The sequence below is a fragment of the Saccoglossus kowalevskii genome, chromosome 1 (assembly GCF_978046115.1).
Source record: "Saccoglossus kowalevskii chromosome 1, keSacKowa6.1, whole genome shotgun sequence".
NCBI classification, from domain to species: domain Eukaryota; kingdom Metazoa; phylum Hemichordata; class Enteropneusta; family Harrimaniidae; genus Saccoglossus; species Saccoglossus kowalevskii.
In genome coordinates this window covers 5,486,077-5,506,641 of record NC_140641.1, presented here as the reverse complement: position 1 = coordinate 5,506,641, position 20,565 = coordinate 5,486,077, and the positions used below count along the sequence as shown (strand labels likewise).

Here is a 20,565-nt window from a genome sequence, read left to right as displayed (position 1 = left end):
CACACAAAAAAGTTCGCTGATTCTGTTCTAAACACTTTGGATTCAGCATTCCCATGATGTATAATAATAAGCTTATTATAATGATACCTAAAAATACGCACTCAGACAGCACACCATCGCATCGACCTCTGCCGCGTGTCGGTCAATACTATGGCTGTATTGTCTTCGTGCATACTTCGAGGTATCCTCATAGTAACCTCATATTCATGATGCTTGGACATTTACCCGTGATGATTACAAGAGTTGTAATTTCCTTATTATATGTAGCACTAACAATGTGACAGAAACAATGCAACATACACGTGATAAAGATTTATTCTGATTCTAAACATTTGTTACTCAATCACTGGTTATACAAATTACCAAAGACAGAAAACAAATTTGAAATAAAGTCATGTTTGAGGAGAAACCTCTGTGAATCAAGGCAGGTTTTTATTTAACTGCAGAGAGGTGTCCAATGAAAAATACAACCTACCCGACCTTTGGAAATGCCTAATGCATAAAGCGATTTAATACCAGAGAATATGGGGGCACAACACTTGTTGTAGCATAGTGTTTGATGCATGCTGGATGACAAAGATGATTACGGTTACGGTAAACAAGATGGTAGCATAGAGTGAATAATTTTTCCTCAACACATCATTTCAGTTTTGATGCAATTTCTAGGATAATATTTTTATTTTAACCAAACACTCTCCCATTTGATCACAACAGCAGCCTATTGATTATATCAACACAATGCTGTACGCTGGCAAAGCTATGGTGCTTGTAACATTACGGTATAGATCAATGAAAAATTGAGTTAAAAATGCCATGGCAGAAAAAAAATTGTGAAAAAAACGTTTTTATATTCGGTAACATTGTGAGACATCTATGAAATCTGAGCACCAAGAGAACAAAGAAAATATTGAATATAATAATAAATTCACGGTATCTACTCTTTTACTCATACAAAAGAAATGATAACATTATAGTCACTAAAAACAATAAGCCAAGAGAGATCGTCAAATCATTGTGCATCTCGTTAGTACGTATGGATACTGTGTAGCCACAAGTTGGTTCTGTCCTGACCTTATACATGTAATGTAGATCTGCTAAATAATTGACATCATCAGAAATCTGCTGACTGTCATATTATGTGATGAAACCATACTTACTAATACTCACTAATATATTGTTGCCATTAGATAGCAGTAAATCCATTCACGTGATTCAATTAGAAGAATGAGCACATGACATTATGACATCCATTCATGTGATGAGAAAACCTGCATAATGAGTTGAATTATATCTGAAAGTATTCAGGTTTTGCTTGCTTTGCTTAACAGACTTTATGATAGGAAAACGGCATTAAGAAAGAGATATTGATAAAACATGTACATGCTTCATTTACAGTACATGTACCTCTATTGTGCTTGCACTCTACATTTGTCTTTTGTACTTGTGTACCGGGGTAGGTTGGAATATATGCACTCAGCAGGTGTAGGGCTAAGTCTTGACTCACCACAAACATGAAGAGGATTAGTGATTAATTTGTGGAAAGCACTAGTGTAATCCATTATAGGACTGTATAAGAATGGCCTATACATATATACTCATGGTATAGGTCCTTGTTAAAATACGAAGGATTGGAATTCTGAGTTTTGAGGTCATGAGGCGTGAACACAAAAGTGTTTATTCCAGGCGACTTTTGACGTTCACCTTTTAATTCAGTTATCAGTCTCACTAATGCTACTGTATCAGTGTGGATTGTGATAGCAAAATCTACGTTTCATCAAAACGACTTCCATAGCAAGTCGACCACCAGAAAAGTTTCAGGCCTTTCCATTTCTTTCTAACACCCGTTTCAAAAGACGACTTTCGTATTCCTACATTTTCTTAAATTTATACATGTATGTTGATTATAGCATACTGCAAGCCTAGCCATAATAGAAATGCAGATGACAGGTAATTATGGATACTTGCTTCAGCAATGAATCTGTTAAGGTATCATATTTGCTGCATTGGTAGTACAGCGGTATATGGAATAAAACTTTAGTACAGAAATTACAAATAAAAAAACAAATTGTTTTAAAAGTGTACGTATCCAGAAAACAGAATAACACAAATTGTTAAGTTTTCTCTTTTGATAGAAAAACAAACGCTGTTTTCAAAAAACTTTTCAAAGGTAAATCTTGGAATTTTCACACTGATGACGAAAACAGTTTACATGGTAATAATTCTCTGAGAAAGTATTTCTATTCACGTTAAAACAACTATGATGCAAATGAACCTGTTTAATTAAATACACTTGACATTTGCACTAACAATTTTGAATTGGTCCCCACAGAACCTGTGTCATCCAGAGAAACACTTATTATTACAATAAAAGGAAGGGCAGCAAAATTATAAATTTGAACAACGCCCTAAACTGCAAATGCACATTTCCCTAATTAAAATATATAGATAATTTACATATTCCTTTGTGTCAATGCTAATTAAAATACAATAAATGTAACCAATACTCTTATTATCCGGGTTGACTGAAAGTTGACCATCTTATCCTCACATCCCACACAGGAAAACTGCTTACTATATTACAGTCCTGTCATAACCTGGCCCTAGGATAATTGGCTAACCATCCCTGTGTAATTTAGCTAAACAAATTAAATTTGCTATACATACTTGAATGTAATATATCCACATCCTGCAGTGGTTTTCAATTAAATGAAAAATGAAAATTGATTAATATTTAAAATCACTGGTATTCAAATTTTAAGTGAACCAGTCACTTATCTCACCATACTTATAATTGGATTTTTATATCAAAATTGGAATGAATGTAGTCACTGTAATTTAAAATAATCTGAAGTGCAGTTTTAATTAGCATATTCATAACTGTGAGAACTGCATATGTCATGTGACCTGGTATGCTTGTTAAATTGACATGTCGCAATGATTAATATTTATATAGATATGTGCTTACTGACACATAGTCTGTAACATATACTATAATATATGCTACAAGCCAGTATTTGATGGAAAACTTTAATGTCGAAATTGACTACATCACATGATGAATATAATAAAGTAGTAATAAAAATGATGCTAACTTTAATTGCTCAGTCTACACAACCTTTATAGTACTGCATTCCACAGCAAATGATGATTAGAATTTGGAAAAAATAGTGAATAAAAAACTGAGTACTGACATTTTTTATTCTGGTAACACAAAAGCTGTTGAAAGCCTTTATGGATAGCATGGACATACAAGTTGAAAATACCAGTAAAGGGATGAGAATTAGATGATCACATGTCTTTCCATGTGATCTCAAAAGGGGAATAACAAGTCATTTATGTATGATTTGCATGTGAATTCACTATATCTGTGGTGGTGAGTGAGTGGAGCAGACACCTATGTGAATTCACTATCTCTGTGGTGGTGAGTGAGTGGAGCAGACACCTATGTGAATTCACTATATTTGTGGTGGTGAGTGAGTGGAGCAGACACACGATTCATTTGATTGCACACACTAAAACCATAAGCATGTGATGACAAGTGGGCAAGTGCTGTTACACTTTGACCTAGATTTCAGTATAATTTATTGGTTGAGGTCATTTTGTATAAAGCAGAGACCCTGACATGTACCAACTCATATTTATAGTCGGAAATAAATAAATATACAATATAGAGGCATTCTGAACACATGATGGAGACAAAAATATTTTTTTTGATAAGGACTGTAGTTAAAGAGATAAGAGTTGTTGATACTAATCAGATTTAGAAATGTAGTGAGTAGCTATTTTAATTGTTTGGAATCAATGAGATCTGAAATAGACTGGCTACTAGAAGAGTAAACTAAAGAGCAAAGATCAGACATCTATTGATAAATGCGGGTAAAATGTTACTTGGGTCAAACATCAATACTCCGGGTGTGTTAACCATTGAAGACAGGGGTTATAAGTAGCATGCTACATATCAACTCAATCGACTTTAGAAAATAAAATATATCAACCAGGGTTCCCTCACACCTTATTTTCACCACAAAGGCAATTTCTAAAGTAAAATTAGATAACACGAAAACTGTTCGTCTTAGCTTTATGCATTCTATAGTCAAATATACCTTATTTAAAGAGGCACCTCAAATTAAGCCAATCTCACAGCGAATTTACTTACTAGATTAAAAATACAATGGAAAATAAATAATAGATTAAACGTGTAAACAACATAACCAATGATATCCCACAATGTCAGTTGACATCTCTGAGTGCCAAATTGGGTTAGTAGAACACAAAGTCTGATCACATACATTTACTGCCAAGTAATACAAGACACAGAGACCAACCACAACATTCCCTTTAAGATGGAACGTCTGTTGACCAGCCATTATTTTGCAGTCTGAACAATATAATGAATTAGTTAAGAAAACAAGCAGCCTATCGGCTGAGATAGCTCCGCTGTTAGCAATGCACATTTCAATTAAAGAACTGAAGACATCATTAGAAAATGAACAATATGAATAGTATCAAAGCAATCTGACTTACAGTTTTCAACAAGAAGTCGAAAATATCACTTTTTACCAAAAATGACAAAAATATTCACCAAAATTAGAGAATTAAAGATATCATTACAAAATGAACAAATCTGAGAGAGGTCCACATGTAGTACCTATATATGTAATATCAAAGCAATTGCACTTGTGGTTTTTAACAAGAAGTCGAAAATATCAGTTTTTACCAAAAATGACAAAAATATTCACCAAAATTAGAGAATTAAAGATATCATTACAAAATGAACAAATCTGAGAGAGGTCCACATGTAGTACCTATATATGTAATGTCAAAGCAATTGCACTTGCGGTTTTTAACAAGAAGTCGAAAATATCAGTTTTTACCAAAAATGACAAAAATATTCACCAAAATTAGAGAATTGAAGATATCATCACGAAATGAACAAATCTGAGAGAGGTCCACATGTAGTACCTATATATGTAATATCAAAGCAATTGCACTTGCGGTTTTTAACAAGAAGTCGAAAATATCAGTTTTTACCAAAAATGACAAAAATATTCACCAAAATTAGAGAATTAAAGATATCAACATGAAATGAACAAACCTAAGAGAGGTCTACCCAAGGTACATATACACCAAGTATCAAAGCATTTAGGCTTGTAGTTTTCAAGAAGAAGTCGAAAAAGTAAAACATTGACACGGACGACGACGACGGACAATCACTCATATGATAAGCTCCGCTCGACAAAGTCGACAGCGGAGCTAAAAAAAAGAAATATTTCACGTCTTGAAAACTGAGATTAGAAAAAAACTGTATCAATAATACCATATACGAGTCAAGTAAAACAGTGAACTGCTAGAGCACACACAGTCACCTTGAATTAGTCATCTTGCAATTAAGGAACTATGACAGACAAAGAACAGTCAGAAGTACAGATTCATAACAGCATGGAGGTTTTACCTTCATGACAGCAGTGAAATGTTGAATAATGACAATACTATGCAATGTGTTTATGATTAGCAGTAAGGTTAAAGTTGCATTCCTACTTTACAAATCTTTGAGGTACTATTCTCAATACACGTCATTACATTTTGAGATTGTGGCTATATTAACTGCAGAATAAGAAATTAAGATCCTCAAAGATCAGTTATATTTTAAGTACAGTACTATAGTTGTGTTCACGTTACACGAAGTACGGGCTAAGATTTAAGCTGATTTAGGCTTATCTAGCATATTTGCATTTCGGCTAGACCCAATTGCGTCCACGCACAGGGAGGGCCAGTCGTTAGCACGGGCTAAGGGCTGCCATTAGTCGGTGACCTTTGGTAAGCCGCTATTTACGAACGAAAAATGGATGACACGCGCGAGGTTCTATTTCTGCTGCTGGCATGTTTCGTTCTAATTTTGAAGCGACGTGCACAGGAACGCGAGAGAAGACGGACCACTTATTTGGATGCACATAAACAGTATACAACGGGCATAACAGAATACAGCGTTTTATTAATGCATGTCGTAGACAGCGAACCAAATTTATTTTGTCTACGATTGGAGCTGCTGTACGCTCTACTACAGTGAACCGATTAGTGTGGAAGTGAGCGCGGAGTAATGACTGGTGGAATAGTGTCGATATACGAACATGGGACAATTTTCACACCCAAAGGTCGCCGCAGAGGGCGCTTAGCCCTGGGCTAAGGTCTAGACCGCGTCTTAAATTCGGATCAGATTTAACCCGTACTTAGCATTCCTTAGCCCGTGCTAAGCGTTCACGCACGTTTTCTTAGCACGGGCTAAAGAATTTGACCTCTTAGCCCGTGCTAAGGAGCTGTGCGTGAACGCAACTTATGTATAGCCTGTTTCAAATTTAAGCTTGCTTAAGGCCAGCCAGAATTCATTGTTTGTTGAATAAACAAGATTAAAATTTAGTTCAGTCAAAACATCATTATTTAGGCTGGCCTAAAACATTCTTTTACTAGGAATAGAGATTATGTCAGAAGTTTCCAACATGGCTGAAATCAATGTGTTGTTTCTGTATTTTACGTAGCAAATCTCGACAAAGACGTACATGTAGTTTGCATCATTGGAATGGTGTATTAAAACATTCTGAAGATTTCCTAACTAATGGAAACTGTGTGACAGTGACAAGACTTGACACTACCGGTAGTTTTGAGAAAATTTTGAGACTTTCTCTTTCAGCCGCTATGATTGTTTTTGTCAACTATTGCTTAAAATTCACCCACAGAAGCCTCAACTTTCTTTTCACTTGTGCTGCCGTTCTGTTCTCTCAGTTTTCTTTTAACCATGCTGAGATCTTTTTGTGTTTCATGTTGAGTTTGGTTTTCTGTCCATCTAACCATCAATGATTTTTTCTCTGCAGTAAAATTGACTCCTCTCGTACTCACTGCCATTATTCTTGCAATTGTGAAATAGTTTCGAGGCTGCGCAATAAAGTGAAAAAACCTGATTTGCATATTTAGTCACCGATAGTGGTTTTACATAATCTGGTGCTTGTTCATACTAGTTGCGTTCACGCACAGCTCCTTAGCACGGGCTAAGAGGTCAAATTTCTTAGCCCGTGCTAAGAAAACGTGCGTGAACGCTTAGCACGGGCTAAGGAATGCTAAGTATGGGTTAAATCTGACCCGAATTTAAGACGCGGTCTAGACCTTAGCACGGGCTAACGAAGTATGCGCGAACGCTTAGCCCAGGGATAAGCGCCCTCTGCGGCGACCTTTGGGTGTAAAAATTGTCCCATGTTCGTATAACGACACTATTCCACCAGTCATTACTCCGCGCTCGCTTCCACACTAATCGGGTCACTGTAGTAGAGCGTACAGCATGCAGCAGCTCCAATCGTAGACAAAATAAATTTGGTTCGCTGTCTATGACATGCATTAATAAAACTCTGTATTCTGTTACGCCCGTTGTATACTGTTTATGTGCATCCAAATAAGTTGGGTCCGTCTCCTCTCGTGTTCCTGTGCACGTCGCTTCAAAATTAGAACGAAACCCGGGAACGAAACATGCCAGCAGCAGAAATAGAACCTCGCGCATGTCATCCATTTTTCGTTCGTAAATAGCGGCTTACCAAAGGTCACCGACTAATGGCACCCCTTAGCCCGTGCTAACGACTGGCCCTCCCTGTGCGTGGACGCAATTGGGTCTAGCCGAAATGCAAATATGCTAGATAAGCCTAAATCAGCTTAAATCTTAGCCCGTACTTCGTGTAACGTGAACACAACTACTGTAGTTAGCTAATTTGGGGATTTAAATTAGGGCCTGCCCTGATACCCCTTCCCAGGCGTCACTTATTTATGCAAACCTAAAATGTAGGCAAGCCTAAGCCAGCCTTATTTGCTGATGTGAAACCAAGGGATAAAAACCTCCAGCACAATCAAAATGAAATGAGCAGGAAAGTAAGGATTGCATTTTAATGTGCTTTTAACATTTTTTAGCATAATTAAACAGCAATATTTTAATACACTTTATATTTTACATATTTCCAAAGTGAAAATGTAACTTTAATATCCCTGACATACTTCAGCCAATTTACATACAATACTATTATAACAACAGCTGTTATTTTTGTTTGGACAAGTTTACTAGACTGCAAAAAACTGAAGGTTAATACTTTATTACTGTATTTTATAATAAGCAGTCAGTATTTGCACATATTTATTTGATTTCTATGCAACCCTTTCAATAACAATACCACACCACAGTGATATAAATATGCACATAGTTACTGTAATTTGGGAACCGTCAAGTTATTTGCTTGCATTCCAAGTAATTATCCTTGACACATATCACAGAGGTAAAAAGGGAGAATAAACGACAACAGTTTGCAAAGAAAATAGCAGATGAATGGAGACATACAGACAGTCTTTAGACACACTGAGTGCTTGCACAGTGAAGGATGGGTGAAGAGCGTTCATCTGTGACTCAAAAAATGAAACGTCAATTTCTTGAGTGAATAGATTTCATTGAGATCACTAGAACAACGGCAATTTGAAAGGTCAACTAGCAATCATGCTGTGATCAAAACGCCGACATTAATTCTGAAAATGTGTAACAATCGAACATAGCAATCAGCGAAATATTGAAATATCAACTATATAATGGTGATGAAAATATTTTACTGACACGGGCACAGCACGTAAATGTGTGTGCGGTATAACAACATTTGACTGTAGATTCTGTTTATAGTGTTTTTACTTTTTGTGTTTATACTTACTTCCCAATGACTTCGCATAGTTCGTACACATCTTGGAATAGCAAATCATCATCGGCCATGTCGACTAGTTATCAACGCCACAATTAACTATCAAACCTGATCGTATTTTCAAATTAAAGGTTTGGTTGCTGAATTATAAAATGACGGTCACAGACCCTCGCAGCCAGCGAAATACACACAGTACAGTTGCCCTAATGCTCGGTAACTGTAATACGCCCAGCTTTATCACAGTATGTCCGGTTCAAATCGGTGCTAGGTATCAGGACATCACAGTGTGTGTAGTCAGTTCGATATAAGTGTCCGGTCAGCCGATCTGGCTCACAAACACCAATAACCCGAAATTTGAACGCCTTCGTCGGGTCAGATGTTGCAAATAAAATGGCCGTAAAAGGAACAGAGAAAAACGCATGCGCAAAGGTATGCACTTGAATTGTGGGTAATATCAGTACGGATTTGACTGCCAGATAAATTTGAGCTAATCCTTTCAACTTAAACGTACCACAAAACGAAGAAACTCTTAGTGGAAAATAATGTAAACGTTTGACAAGCAAGGATATTTGACATGTATTGCTAGTGGGCCATGTACCTCTTTTAAAATGTGGTTTCTTTAGCTTTGGAAACAATACACCAAACATTACTATTAACATTGGAAGTATGAACCCCATGGAGTGCCCACTGTATCTACTCACCATCTTCATTTATATTCATTAAAATTACTTCCTTCGAAAAAAATATTTTGAAAGTAAAACATTTTTCATGCCATATGCATGAATTGAGTGAAACACAATATTCATGTGATCCAGATTTAATCTACCAAGGTAATTTTGTCTACTATTCAGTATTAAAGAATGTTATACACAATGGAAAAATAAGATACCTAATATTCCCAGCTAAATGAAGTCAGTCACATATTAAACTATCGCAATGCACGTTGCAGCCGCAAACGAGATGGTCAGACAGTTAGGCGTTATTCGAAACTCTGGACAGTGTGGAAAAAAGACAATTTATATCACAAACAAACACATACACTGTATTGAGGAAAGCAAAACAAAAATCAACATTATCATGACATATAATCTACGTGTGTCTAAGCAAACAATTTCCAAGCTCAATTTTGTCACCGTTTCATTTTTACATTAGACTAAATATTGCGATATTTTTGTCAATAATGCGCAAAATATTGTATATGTGAGTATTTATTTGATGTTATTCGCAGGCAAGATGTTTTACTTAGTATTATTTAAATTAATGTTCCCAAAAATTCTCAATTTTAGATAGTGATAGAGTTTATCGTGACTGCCATATGTAACATCTATAAATAAGAAAGTGTGTGTAGTATACGGTATCGCATTTTAATGTATATTTCCATAGTTGTTCATTCAACCACATTGATGTATTCATTGTCCGACTTACATACCAGATTCCAATTGCCATAGTAGCAGTTGTCCATAACATTGTGCTGCTTCTGACGTATAGTGTATAGTATTAGTAGAGACACGTTATAATTCTTCCCTACTTATCTACATTATATGCGATATTTGGTGACATTGTATCCCGTGGCCCAGGCGTCGTAACCAGACATGTTAAACCAACGCAATTAGAAAACCTTAATTGGCCCACGGATTGATTTAATGAAAGTTCCGATTACTATTTTGAAAATAATTTCAGATTTGTCACGTTAGCATAGCTCTGTCGAAAATAGATTAGTCTGATGAAGGATATTGAAAATTGGAAACAAAATCAATTAGGTATAACAGCAGCAACTTCATTCAGAACAAGAAATCTTGCTTGCAAATTGCGAGTACAATAGTTTGCATTGTTTCTCCGTCACTTACCGCTTCCCAAAGATCATCTCTTACGTAATAATAGTAAATAATCTAAAGTCGAGATCTTACAAAGGCCCAGTAGCTATTACCAGACAATGAACTGCAATTTGGTTTCAGTTTAGTTAACCAGAAAAATGTGCGACCGCTTGTTTCCACGGAAGCGCAAGAGATGGTGAGCAGATCTCGCCCCTTCCCATGCAAAATGTCGTGCCGCCGCCTCTGCAATTTATATGTATTTTGCGTCAACGACTGTTACTGAATCAATGACTGTTACTGAATCAATGACTGTTACTGAATCAATGACTGTTGAATGTATCAATGGGTGTTGACTGTATCAATGGTTGTTGACTGCATCAATGGTTGTTGACTGTATTAATGATTGTGGACTGTATCAACGAATGTTGACTGTACCAATGGTTGTTGACTGTATCAATGGTTAACTGTATTAATGATTGTTGACTGTATCAACGAATGTTGACTGTATTAATGATTGTTGACTGTATCAATGGTTGTTTGTTGTATCAATTGTTGTTGACTGTATCAACGAATGTTGACTGTATCAATGATTGTTGACTGTATCAATGGTTGTTGACTGTATCAATGGTTGTTGACTGTACCAATGGTTGTTGACTGTATCAATGGTTGTTGACTGTATCAATGATTGTTGACTGTATCAATGATTATTGACTGTATCAATGGTTGTTGACTGTACCAATGACTGTTGACGGTGTCAATGGTCGTTGAATGTATTAATGAGTGTTGACTGTATCAATGGTTATTGACTGTATCAGCGAATGTTGACTGTATTGATGATTGTTGACTGTATCAATGATTGTTGACTGTATCAATGATTATTGACTGTATCAATGGTTGTTGACTGTACCAACGAATGTTGACTGTATTAATGATTGTTGACTGCATCAATGATTGTTGGCTATATCAATTGTTGTTGACTGTATCAACGAATGTTGACTGTATCAATGATTGTTGACTGTATCAATGGTTGTTGACTGTATCAATGGTTGTTGACTGTACCAATGGTTGTTTACTGTATCAATGGTTGTTGACTGTATCACTGATTGTTGACTGTATCAATGATTCTTGACTGTATCAATGATTGTTGACTGTATCAATGGTTGTTGACTGTATCAATGGTTGTTGACGGTGTCAATGGTTATTGACTGTATCAGCGAATGTTGACTGTATTAATGATTGTTGACTGTATCAATGGTTGTTGATTGTATTAATGACTGTTGGCTGTGTCTATGCTTGTTGACTGTACAAATGACCGTTGACTACATCAATGAATGTTGACTGTACCAATGACTGTTGAATGCATCAATGGATGTTGTCTGTAGCAATGGTTGTTGGATGTATCAGTGGTTGTTGACTTCATTAATGGCTGTTGACTGTGCCAATGACTGTTGACTGTATCAATGATTGTTTACATATGATCGGTTGTTGACTGTATCAATGACTGTTGACTGTATCAATGACTGTTGACTATATGACCGGTTGTTGACTGTATTATGACTGTTGACTGTGTGACCGGCTGTTGACTGTATCAATGACTGTTGACTATGTGACCGGTTGTTGACTGTATTATGACTATTGACTGTGTGACCGGCTGTTGACTGTATCAATGACTATTGACTGTACCAATGACTGTTGACTGTGTCAATGACCGTTGACTGTTTCACTGACTGTTGACTGTATCAATGACTGTTGTTTGTACCAATGGTTGTTGACTGTATCAATGACTGTTGGCTGTGTCTATGGTTGTTGACTGCACAAATGACCGTTGACTGCATCAATGAATGTTGACTGTACCAATGACTGCTGAATGTATCAATGGATGTTGACTGTAGCAATGGTTGTTGGATGTATCAGTGGTTGTTGACTTCATTAATGGCTGTTGACTGTGCCAATGACTGTTGACTGTATCAATGATTGTTTACATATGACCGGTTGTTGACTGTGCCAATGACTGTTGACTGTATCAATGATTGTTTACATATGACCGGTTGTTGACTGTATCAATGACTGTTGACTGTATCAATGACTGTTGACTATATGACCGGTTGTTGACTGTATTATGACTGTTGACTGTGTGACCGGCTGTTGACTGTATCAATGACTGTTGACTATGACTGGTTGTTGACTGTATTATGACTGTTGACTGTGAGACCGGCTGTTGACTGTATCAATGACTGTTGACTGTACCAATGACTGTTGACTGTATCAGTGACTGTTGACTGTGTCAATGACCGTTGACTGTTTCATGTTTCACTGACTGTTGACTGTATCAATGACTGTTGTTTGTACCAATGGTTGTTAACTGTATCAATGACTGTTGGCCATACCAAATGAATGTTGACTGTGTCAATGACTGTCGACCTCGTCAATGACTGTTGGCTACTGCAATGAATGCCACTGTGTCAGTGACTTTTGACTATATAAATGACTGTTGACTGTGCAAACGGTTGTTGACTGTGTCAATGACTGTTGGCTGTATCAGTGGATGTTGACTGTATCAATGTTTGTTGTCTGTGTCAATGACTGTTGACTGTACCAGCGGTTGTTGACTATATCAATGACTGTTGACTACATCAATGACTGCCACTGTGTCAATGTCTGTTGACTATATCAATGACTGTTGACTGTGCTAATGGTTGTTGACTGTGTCAATGACTGTTGGCTGTATGACCGGTTGACTGTATCAATGACTGTTGACTGTGTAACCGGTTGTTGACTGTACCAATGACTGTTGACTGTATCAGTGACTGTTGACTGTACCAATGACCGTTGGCTGTTTCACTGACTGTTGACTGTATCATTGACTGTTGTTTGTATCAATGGCTGTTGACTGTATCAATGTCTGTTGGCTATACCAAATGACTGTTTACTGTGCCAATGATTGTCGCCTTCGTCAATGACTGTTGGGTACTTCAATGAATGCCACTGTATCAGTAACTTTTGATTAAATAAATGACTGTTGATTGTGCAAACGATTGTTGACTGTGTCAATGACTGTTGGCTGTATCGGTGACTGTTGGCTGTATCAATGACTGTTGACTGTATCAATGACTGTTGACTGTGTCAGTGGATGTTGACTGTATCAATGTTTGTTGTCTGTGTCAATGACTGTTGACTGAATCAACGGTTGTTGACTATAACAATAGTTGTTGACTGTATCAATGGTTGTTGTCTGTGCCAGTGACTGTTGACTGCGTCAACGGTTGTTGACTATGTCAATGACTGTTGACTACATCAATGACTGCCACTGTGTCAATGTCTGTTGACTATATCAATGACTGTTGACTGTGCTAATGGTTGTTGACTGTGTCAATGACTGTTGGCTGTATGACCGGTTGACTGTATCAATGACTATTGACTGTACAACCGGTTGTTGACTGTATCAATGACTGTTGACTGTACCAATGACTGTTGACTGTATCAGTGACTGTATCAATGACCGTTGGCTGTTTTACTGACTGTTGACTGTATCAATGACTGTTGTTTGTATCAATGGCTGTTGACTGTATCAATGACTGTTGGCTATACCAAATGAGTGTTGACTGTGTCAATGACTGTCGCTTTCGTCAATGACTGTTGGGTACTTCAATGAATGCCATTGTGTCAGTGACTTTTGATTAAATAAATGACTGTTGACTGTGCAAATGATTGTTGACTGTGTCGACGACTGTTGGCTGTATCGGTGACTGTTGGCTGTATCAATGACTGTTGACTGTATCAATGACTGTTGACTGTATCAGTGGATGTTGACTGTATCAATGTTTGTTGTCTGTGCCAGTGACTGTTGACCACATCAATGACTGCCACTGTGTAAATGTCTGTTGACAGTGTCAATGACTGTTGAGTGTGCCAATGACTGTCGGTTGTATTAATGACTTTTGACTACATCAATGACTGCCACTGTGTCAATGTCTGTTGACTGTGTCAATGACTGTTGAGTGTGCCAATGACTGTTTGCTGTATTACTGGCTGTTGACTATATCAATGACTGTTGACTTTCAAAGTAATACCGTTGAGGGCAGCATACTAGTCCACAAATTTAAGAAATAATACGTGTCCCAGACGTAAGGCCGCTATTCTGACAGGAGATGTATTCTGCATCGTTGACTGTCGTTTGCATCAGACATTTTAGGCTGTATCAATAATTGTTTGTTGTTGAATTTATTTACAGAAGACAACTTGCGTTACAGTATGCGTGGCAAATCACACCGGACCCATGTAAGAAAATAAAATCCGATATTAATGTAATTAATTGGCGATTTGATAAGAAGAACAAAAAACAAAAAAAATTATAACGAGACTTGAAAGTATAGAAACATATTTTGCTTTTGAATTTCGGAATGAACAGATTTTTTAAAAGTGAGAAAAGAGAATTCATACAATGAATGCCAGGGGTAAGAATATTGGGCTTAGCTCCACAATAATAACATATTTGATTCAGCTGAAAGCCAATTAAAACATCTAAAACACAGTACTGTAGAGTACAAGGCTAAAACAACACCAGACATTTGTTTATTCAATAGATAATGCAATATGCAATAACATAATAGTTATAAATTATCTGAGGTTTAACGGTGAGAGTTTAAAACACACCTCTTATAAAATAGTAAATTACATTATATCTACATTATCGGAGAAGTAAATGTTGTTTAATAAGTCGAGGCACCGAGGGATAAAAGATTTTTTCCATAAATTTGTATGATAGCGTGGTAGCAGAAAAGGGTTTAAAAAAGACAAAATGGGCTAGATGGTGCATGGAAAATAATTTTGGAAATAATGTAAGAAGAATAAAAATTGTTATTAAGACATTTATGGATAAAACCGGCGTCAAGAAGCTTTCTCCAAGACTAATGTTTTGTAAGATTAAAATGATTGCATGAGGCAGCGTAATCGATGCATACGAAGTGGAAGTTTGATTACATCAAAATTTGACAAATTTCACTCCGTTCAATCTTCTTAATCAGATAGATATATTCCGGCGACCAAATTTGAAAACAATATTCCAGTTGGCCTTTCTGCATGTTCGTTCGATCAAGATAAACATTCCGAACGCCTTTGATATAATTACATTATTATGGTCGAATTTAATTCAGCTGTGAAAATGACCCCGGGGTCTTTTACTTGGGAAACGTGTTCAATTATATCGTCGTCATATACGGCTATATAATATTATATAAGTGTAGCAAACTGTTTCTCGACGCATCCTACAAAATGTACAGCAATAGTCAACTAAATACAAAGAACAAAGCATATATATATTAGCATAAAGATTAAGATGACAAAATTATCCCAATTCAGCGTTTGGTCGAGATCACTGCCAAGTAAAATATGGTTGCAGTATTGTTGAATGTAGGAATATATAAGAATCATGGGGTATCGTTATGTCGGACGAATAGCGACAATCAACTCCGCTCATTTAGAATTTAATTAGTTAACATCCTTTACAGAAACATTTTTGTGGTCGTAAACAAACATTTCTATTATTCAAATATAGTGGGATATCGATGATAACAATCAAATAATAAGAGGGGATTAAGGTGTAAAGAACATGGGTGCCACAATTAATTCCAATATGTTCCAATTATCATGCTCTGCTTTTAACACGACAATGCGTACAGTCAATGTTCGCATCGACGACATATATCGAAACTGAAAGAAACGATAATTGCAAGTACAATGTATAAACATGTTTATTTTGTGTTTATATTGTGTTTATATTGTGGCCGTACCTTGCAGTGCTCACTATATTGTAGCTGTATCTGGCAGTGCCCACTATATTGTGGCTGTAATCTGGCAGTGCCCACTATACTGTGGATGTATCTGGCAGTGCCAACGATATTGTGACTGTACCTTCCAGTGCCAACGATATTGTGGCTGTACCTTGCAGTCCCCGCTATATTGTGGCTGTACCTGGCAGTGCCCACTATATTGTGGCTGTACCTGGCAGTGCCCACTATATTGTGGCTGTACCTTGTAGTGCCCACTATCTTGTGGGTGTACCTTGAAGTGCCAACGATATTGTGGCTGTATCTGGCAGTGCCCACTATATTGTGGCTGTACCATGCAGTGCCCACTATATTGTGGCCGTACCTTGCAGTGCCCACTATCTTGTGGGTGTACCTTGAAGTGCCAAAGATATTGTGGCTGTATCTGGTAGTGCCCACTATATTGTGGCAGTACATGTACCTTGCAGTGCCCACTATATTGTGGCCGTATCTTGCAGTGCCCAATATCTTGTGGCTGTACTTTGCAGTGCCCACTATATTGTGGCTGTACCTTGCAGTGCCCACTATATATTGTGGCTGTACCTTGCAGTGCCCACTATATTGTGGCTGTACCTACAGTGCCCACTATATTGTGGCTGTACCTGGCAGTGCCTACTATATTGTGGCTGTACCTTGCAGTGCCCACTATATTGTGGCCGTATCTTGCAGTGCCCACTATCTTGTGGCTGTACTTTGCAGTGCCCACTACTAGTATATTGTGGCTGTACCTTGCAGTGCCCACTATTAACACGACAATGCGTACAGTCAATGTTTGCATCGACGACATATATCGAAACAGAAAGAAACGATAATTGCAAGTACAATGTATAAACATGTTTATTTTGTAAACTTCATGATATGAACTAAATCAATAAATGGATAAAAGATTAACGAATTACTATTATATCACATTAATCAATATTTTCTCTGGCTATGTTTGTATCAATGGATGTTAGTCTGTAGGCTATATGGACACAAGTTCATTACTATTGGTGTCCACGTGATTTGTATGCAAGGTTAGGACGTTGCACGTTGTAGAGACCAGCTTTGTGGCTACACTTGAGCTACACTTGTCCTTTATGTTCGTAGATACCGTTCGATTAAGCAAATAGTACAAGACACCCCTTCGACGAAGGTGTTTTGCGGACATGTCAATAACCATTAGAATAATTGCCCATTTTGGTATATACGTGATATTCGGTCGTATAATTGGGGGAAATTATTCACAGTCGACAAAATTAAAAATATGACGAATTTATCAAAAAGAAATGATGTGAACACGAGTTGAAAATATACTTTTCATAAGGTTGAAACGCCATCGTCGGAGGTGCGAACACGATTTGCTGTGTTCGCTGATAAGAACCTGTAAAGAGAAAACAATGTGCGATATCAGGTGATTCTCCTATTTGAATTATATTGTCGTTTATGTTGGTTATTCGAATGGCCGAAATACGCCACGGATTCAAGAGGTTCAATCATTCTAAATGACCTACCCAGTATACTTAGTTCGCGTTCGTGTGACCCCAATGTATTCACACATCAGTTAATTGCTTGTTCCGATGACACGATAAATTGTGGTGAAACAGACTTTCAGTAAATTTCAAAAAGTCGCATTGAATTTGAGTGTTAAATCATTCATCTTATCTACAAGGCGATTGTTGACAAGCTATTTGCGACCAGTCAGTGTGTATGGTTGTAAAGTTTGGGCGAAGATTGAATCTCAGTAAAATCTTATATTGAGAATAAAATATGGGTTTTATCGTAACATACATATTATATATTGAGGGGGTAAAGATAACGTACAGCTATTTTTAGCGCAGTAATACATACACTCAGAAGTCTTATTAGAAATCTTAAACAGAAAGCAAAAAAATCAACAAATTATTTCTAGGAAAGTACTGGAAATTTAAAAGTCATCTCAATATATAGACAGTTGTGCGCGTGACTGTGCTGTGTGACAGTCTTTCATTTAAGTTGCCATAACCTTTAAAAACAATTCTATAAAAAAAGGATTATGTATAACAAAACTCAAATTGACGATGAAGCCAGATTCATTACGTCCAGCGAAAGAATTTGTTAGTTCCCCAGTTCTGCCAAGTAGGTGGTCATACTGTTTGACCATAATCTACCATGCTATAAAATATTATATACAGTAGACCATTTTTTAGATTATACAGCAAACCCCATGCAGGCCCACTTGGAAATATCCCCATGGGTACTCACCGTAATTTTAGGTGGGAGTTCTCTACAGCCAGTTGAAAACTGGACTCGACGCTTTGGGCAACTTTTGACTTTTCTCGCCAAAAAATGACCTAAATTTTGCTAATAGGGCAGAAAATCTTGAAAATGGGACTCTTGATGCGATCGTGAAAATAGAACAATAATAGAAGCATCCCTCCCCCGAGGAAGGGGCACATACCTATTATTTTGCATATTCATGTTTAATTTTTCTATATTCATTATCATTCCACTTTTTATACAAGCTTGTTGGGATATACGTGTATAGTATAGGGGTTAGTGCAATTATATCAAAATGAAATGTTGATTGGTATGGATACATCCCAGTAGCACAATTTGATATGTTTGTCAGTATCACCTACTACATTCACTCTTTTGTTGTCTGACGATAGCCAGATATCTATCAGGAAATGGGTTAATGATTTCTTGTTTCACCTTATATTTAAATTTAGTGCTTGGAATGATACAGGAGTATGCAGGTACGCAATTGTCACCACCTGGTGGCGCTATAACAGACTATAAATTTACACACCATCGGACACGATGTCTTGAATTCCCTATGTGAAAAAGTTTTGACAATCCCAAGTTGTTTTGAATAATGATATTCAGTTATGGTTACCTGTTTGTTTGTAATATAGTGTAAATGAAATACTGAATGGTGGGAACAGAACACAGTTTGACATTTTTGGCTCATGTGAGCCTAATGGCATACTCATGTCTGTTCGTATGGACGATGTGTATCAAATCTGGTTCCACCAACATCTTTAGTAGTTGAATGGCCGATTTGCTTTCATCATGTTTTGTCATCTTAACAACAGTTATTCAAATCGTTTAATCTCAGGCTGAACCTGACAGTGGCCACTATCTTGTGGCTGTACCTTGCAGTGCCCACTATATTGTGGCTGTACCTTGCAGTGCCCACTATATTGTGGCTGTACCTTGAAGTGCCCACTATATTGTGGCTGTACCTTGCAGTGCCCACTATCTTGCGGCTGTACCTTGCAGTGCCAACAATATTGTGGCTGTATCTGGCAGTGCCCACTATATTGTGGCTGTACCTTGCAGTGCCGACTATATTGTGGCTGTACCTTGCAGTGCCGACTATATTGTGGCTGTACCTTGCAGTGCCCACTATATTGTGGCTCTACCTTGCAGTGCCCACTATATTGTGGCTCTACCTTGCAGTGCCCACTATCTTGTGGCTGTACCTTGCAGTGCCCACTATATTGTGGCTCATCTGGCAGTGCCCACTATATTGTGGCTGTATCTTACAGTGCCCACTATATTGTGGCCGTACATTGCAGTGCCCACTATCTTGTGGAAGTACCTTGAAGTGCCAACGATATTGTGGCTGTATCTGGCAGTGCCCACTATATTGTGGCTGTACCTTGCAGTGCCCACTATACTGTGGCTGTACCTTGCAGTACCCATTATATTGTGGCCGTACCTTGCAGTGCCCACTATCTTGTGGCTGTACCTTACCGTGCCCACTATATTGTGGCTGTACCTACAGTGCCCACTATATTGTGGCTGTAACTTGCAGTGCCCACTATATTGTGGCTGTATCTGGCAATGCACACTATATTGTGGCTGTATCTGGCAGTGCCCACTATCTTGTGGCTGTACCTTGCAGTGCCTATTATATTTTGCCTGTATTTGGCAGTGCCCACTATATTGTGGCCGTACCTGGCAGTGCCCACTACATTGTGGCCGTACATTGCAGTGCCCACTATCTTGTGGCCGTACCTTGCAGTGCCCACTATCTTGTGGCTGTACCTTGCCGTGCCCACTATATTGTGGCTGTACCTACAGTGCCCACTATCTTGCAGCTGTACCTTGCAGTGCCCACTATCTTGTGGGTGTACCTTGAAGTGCCAACGATATTGTGGCTGTATCTGGCAGTGCCCCCTATATTGTGGCTGTACCATGCAGTGCCCACTATATTGTGGCTGTACCTTGCAGTGCCCACTATCTTGT

General features: G+C 37.7%; 1 protein-coding gene across 2 annotated transcripts in view; it reads right to left on the bottom strand.

Moving 5' to 3' along the window:
• LOC100375615 (peripheral plasma membrane protein CASK-like) overlaps positions 1-9,081 on the bottom strand; it is a 57,066-nt gene extending 47,985 nt beyond the window's left edge. For both annotated transcript variants that reach the window (XM_085498455.1, XM_085498457.1), the window contains exon 1: positions 8,724-9,081. In XM_085498455.1, the coding sequence (XP_085354581.1) occupies positions 8,724-8,782 (59 nt within the window). In that variant the 5' untranslated portion in view covers positions 8,783-9,081. The remainder of the gene's footprint in view (positions 1-8,723) is intronic.
• Between the last annotated feature and the right edge of the window lie 11,484 nt (positions 9,082-20,565).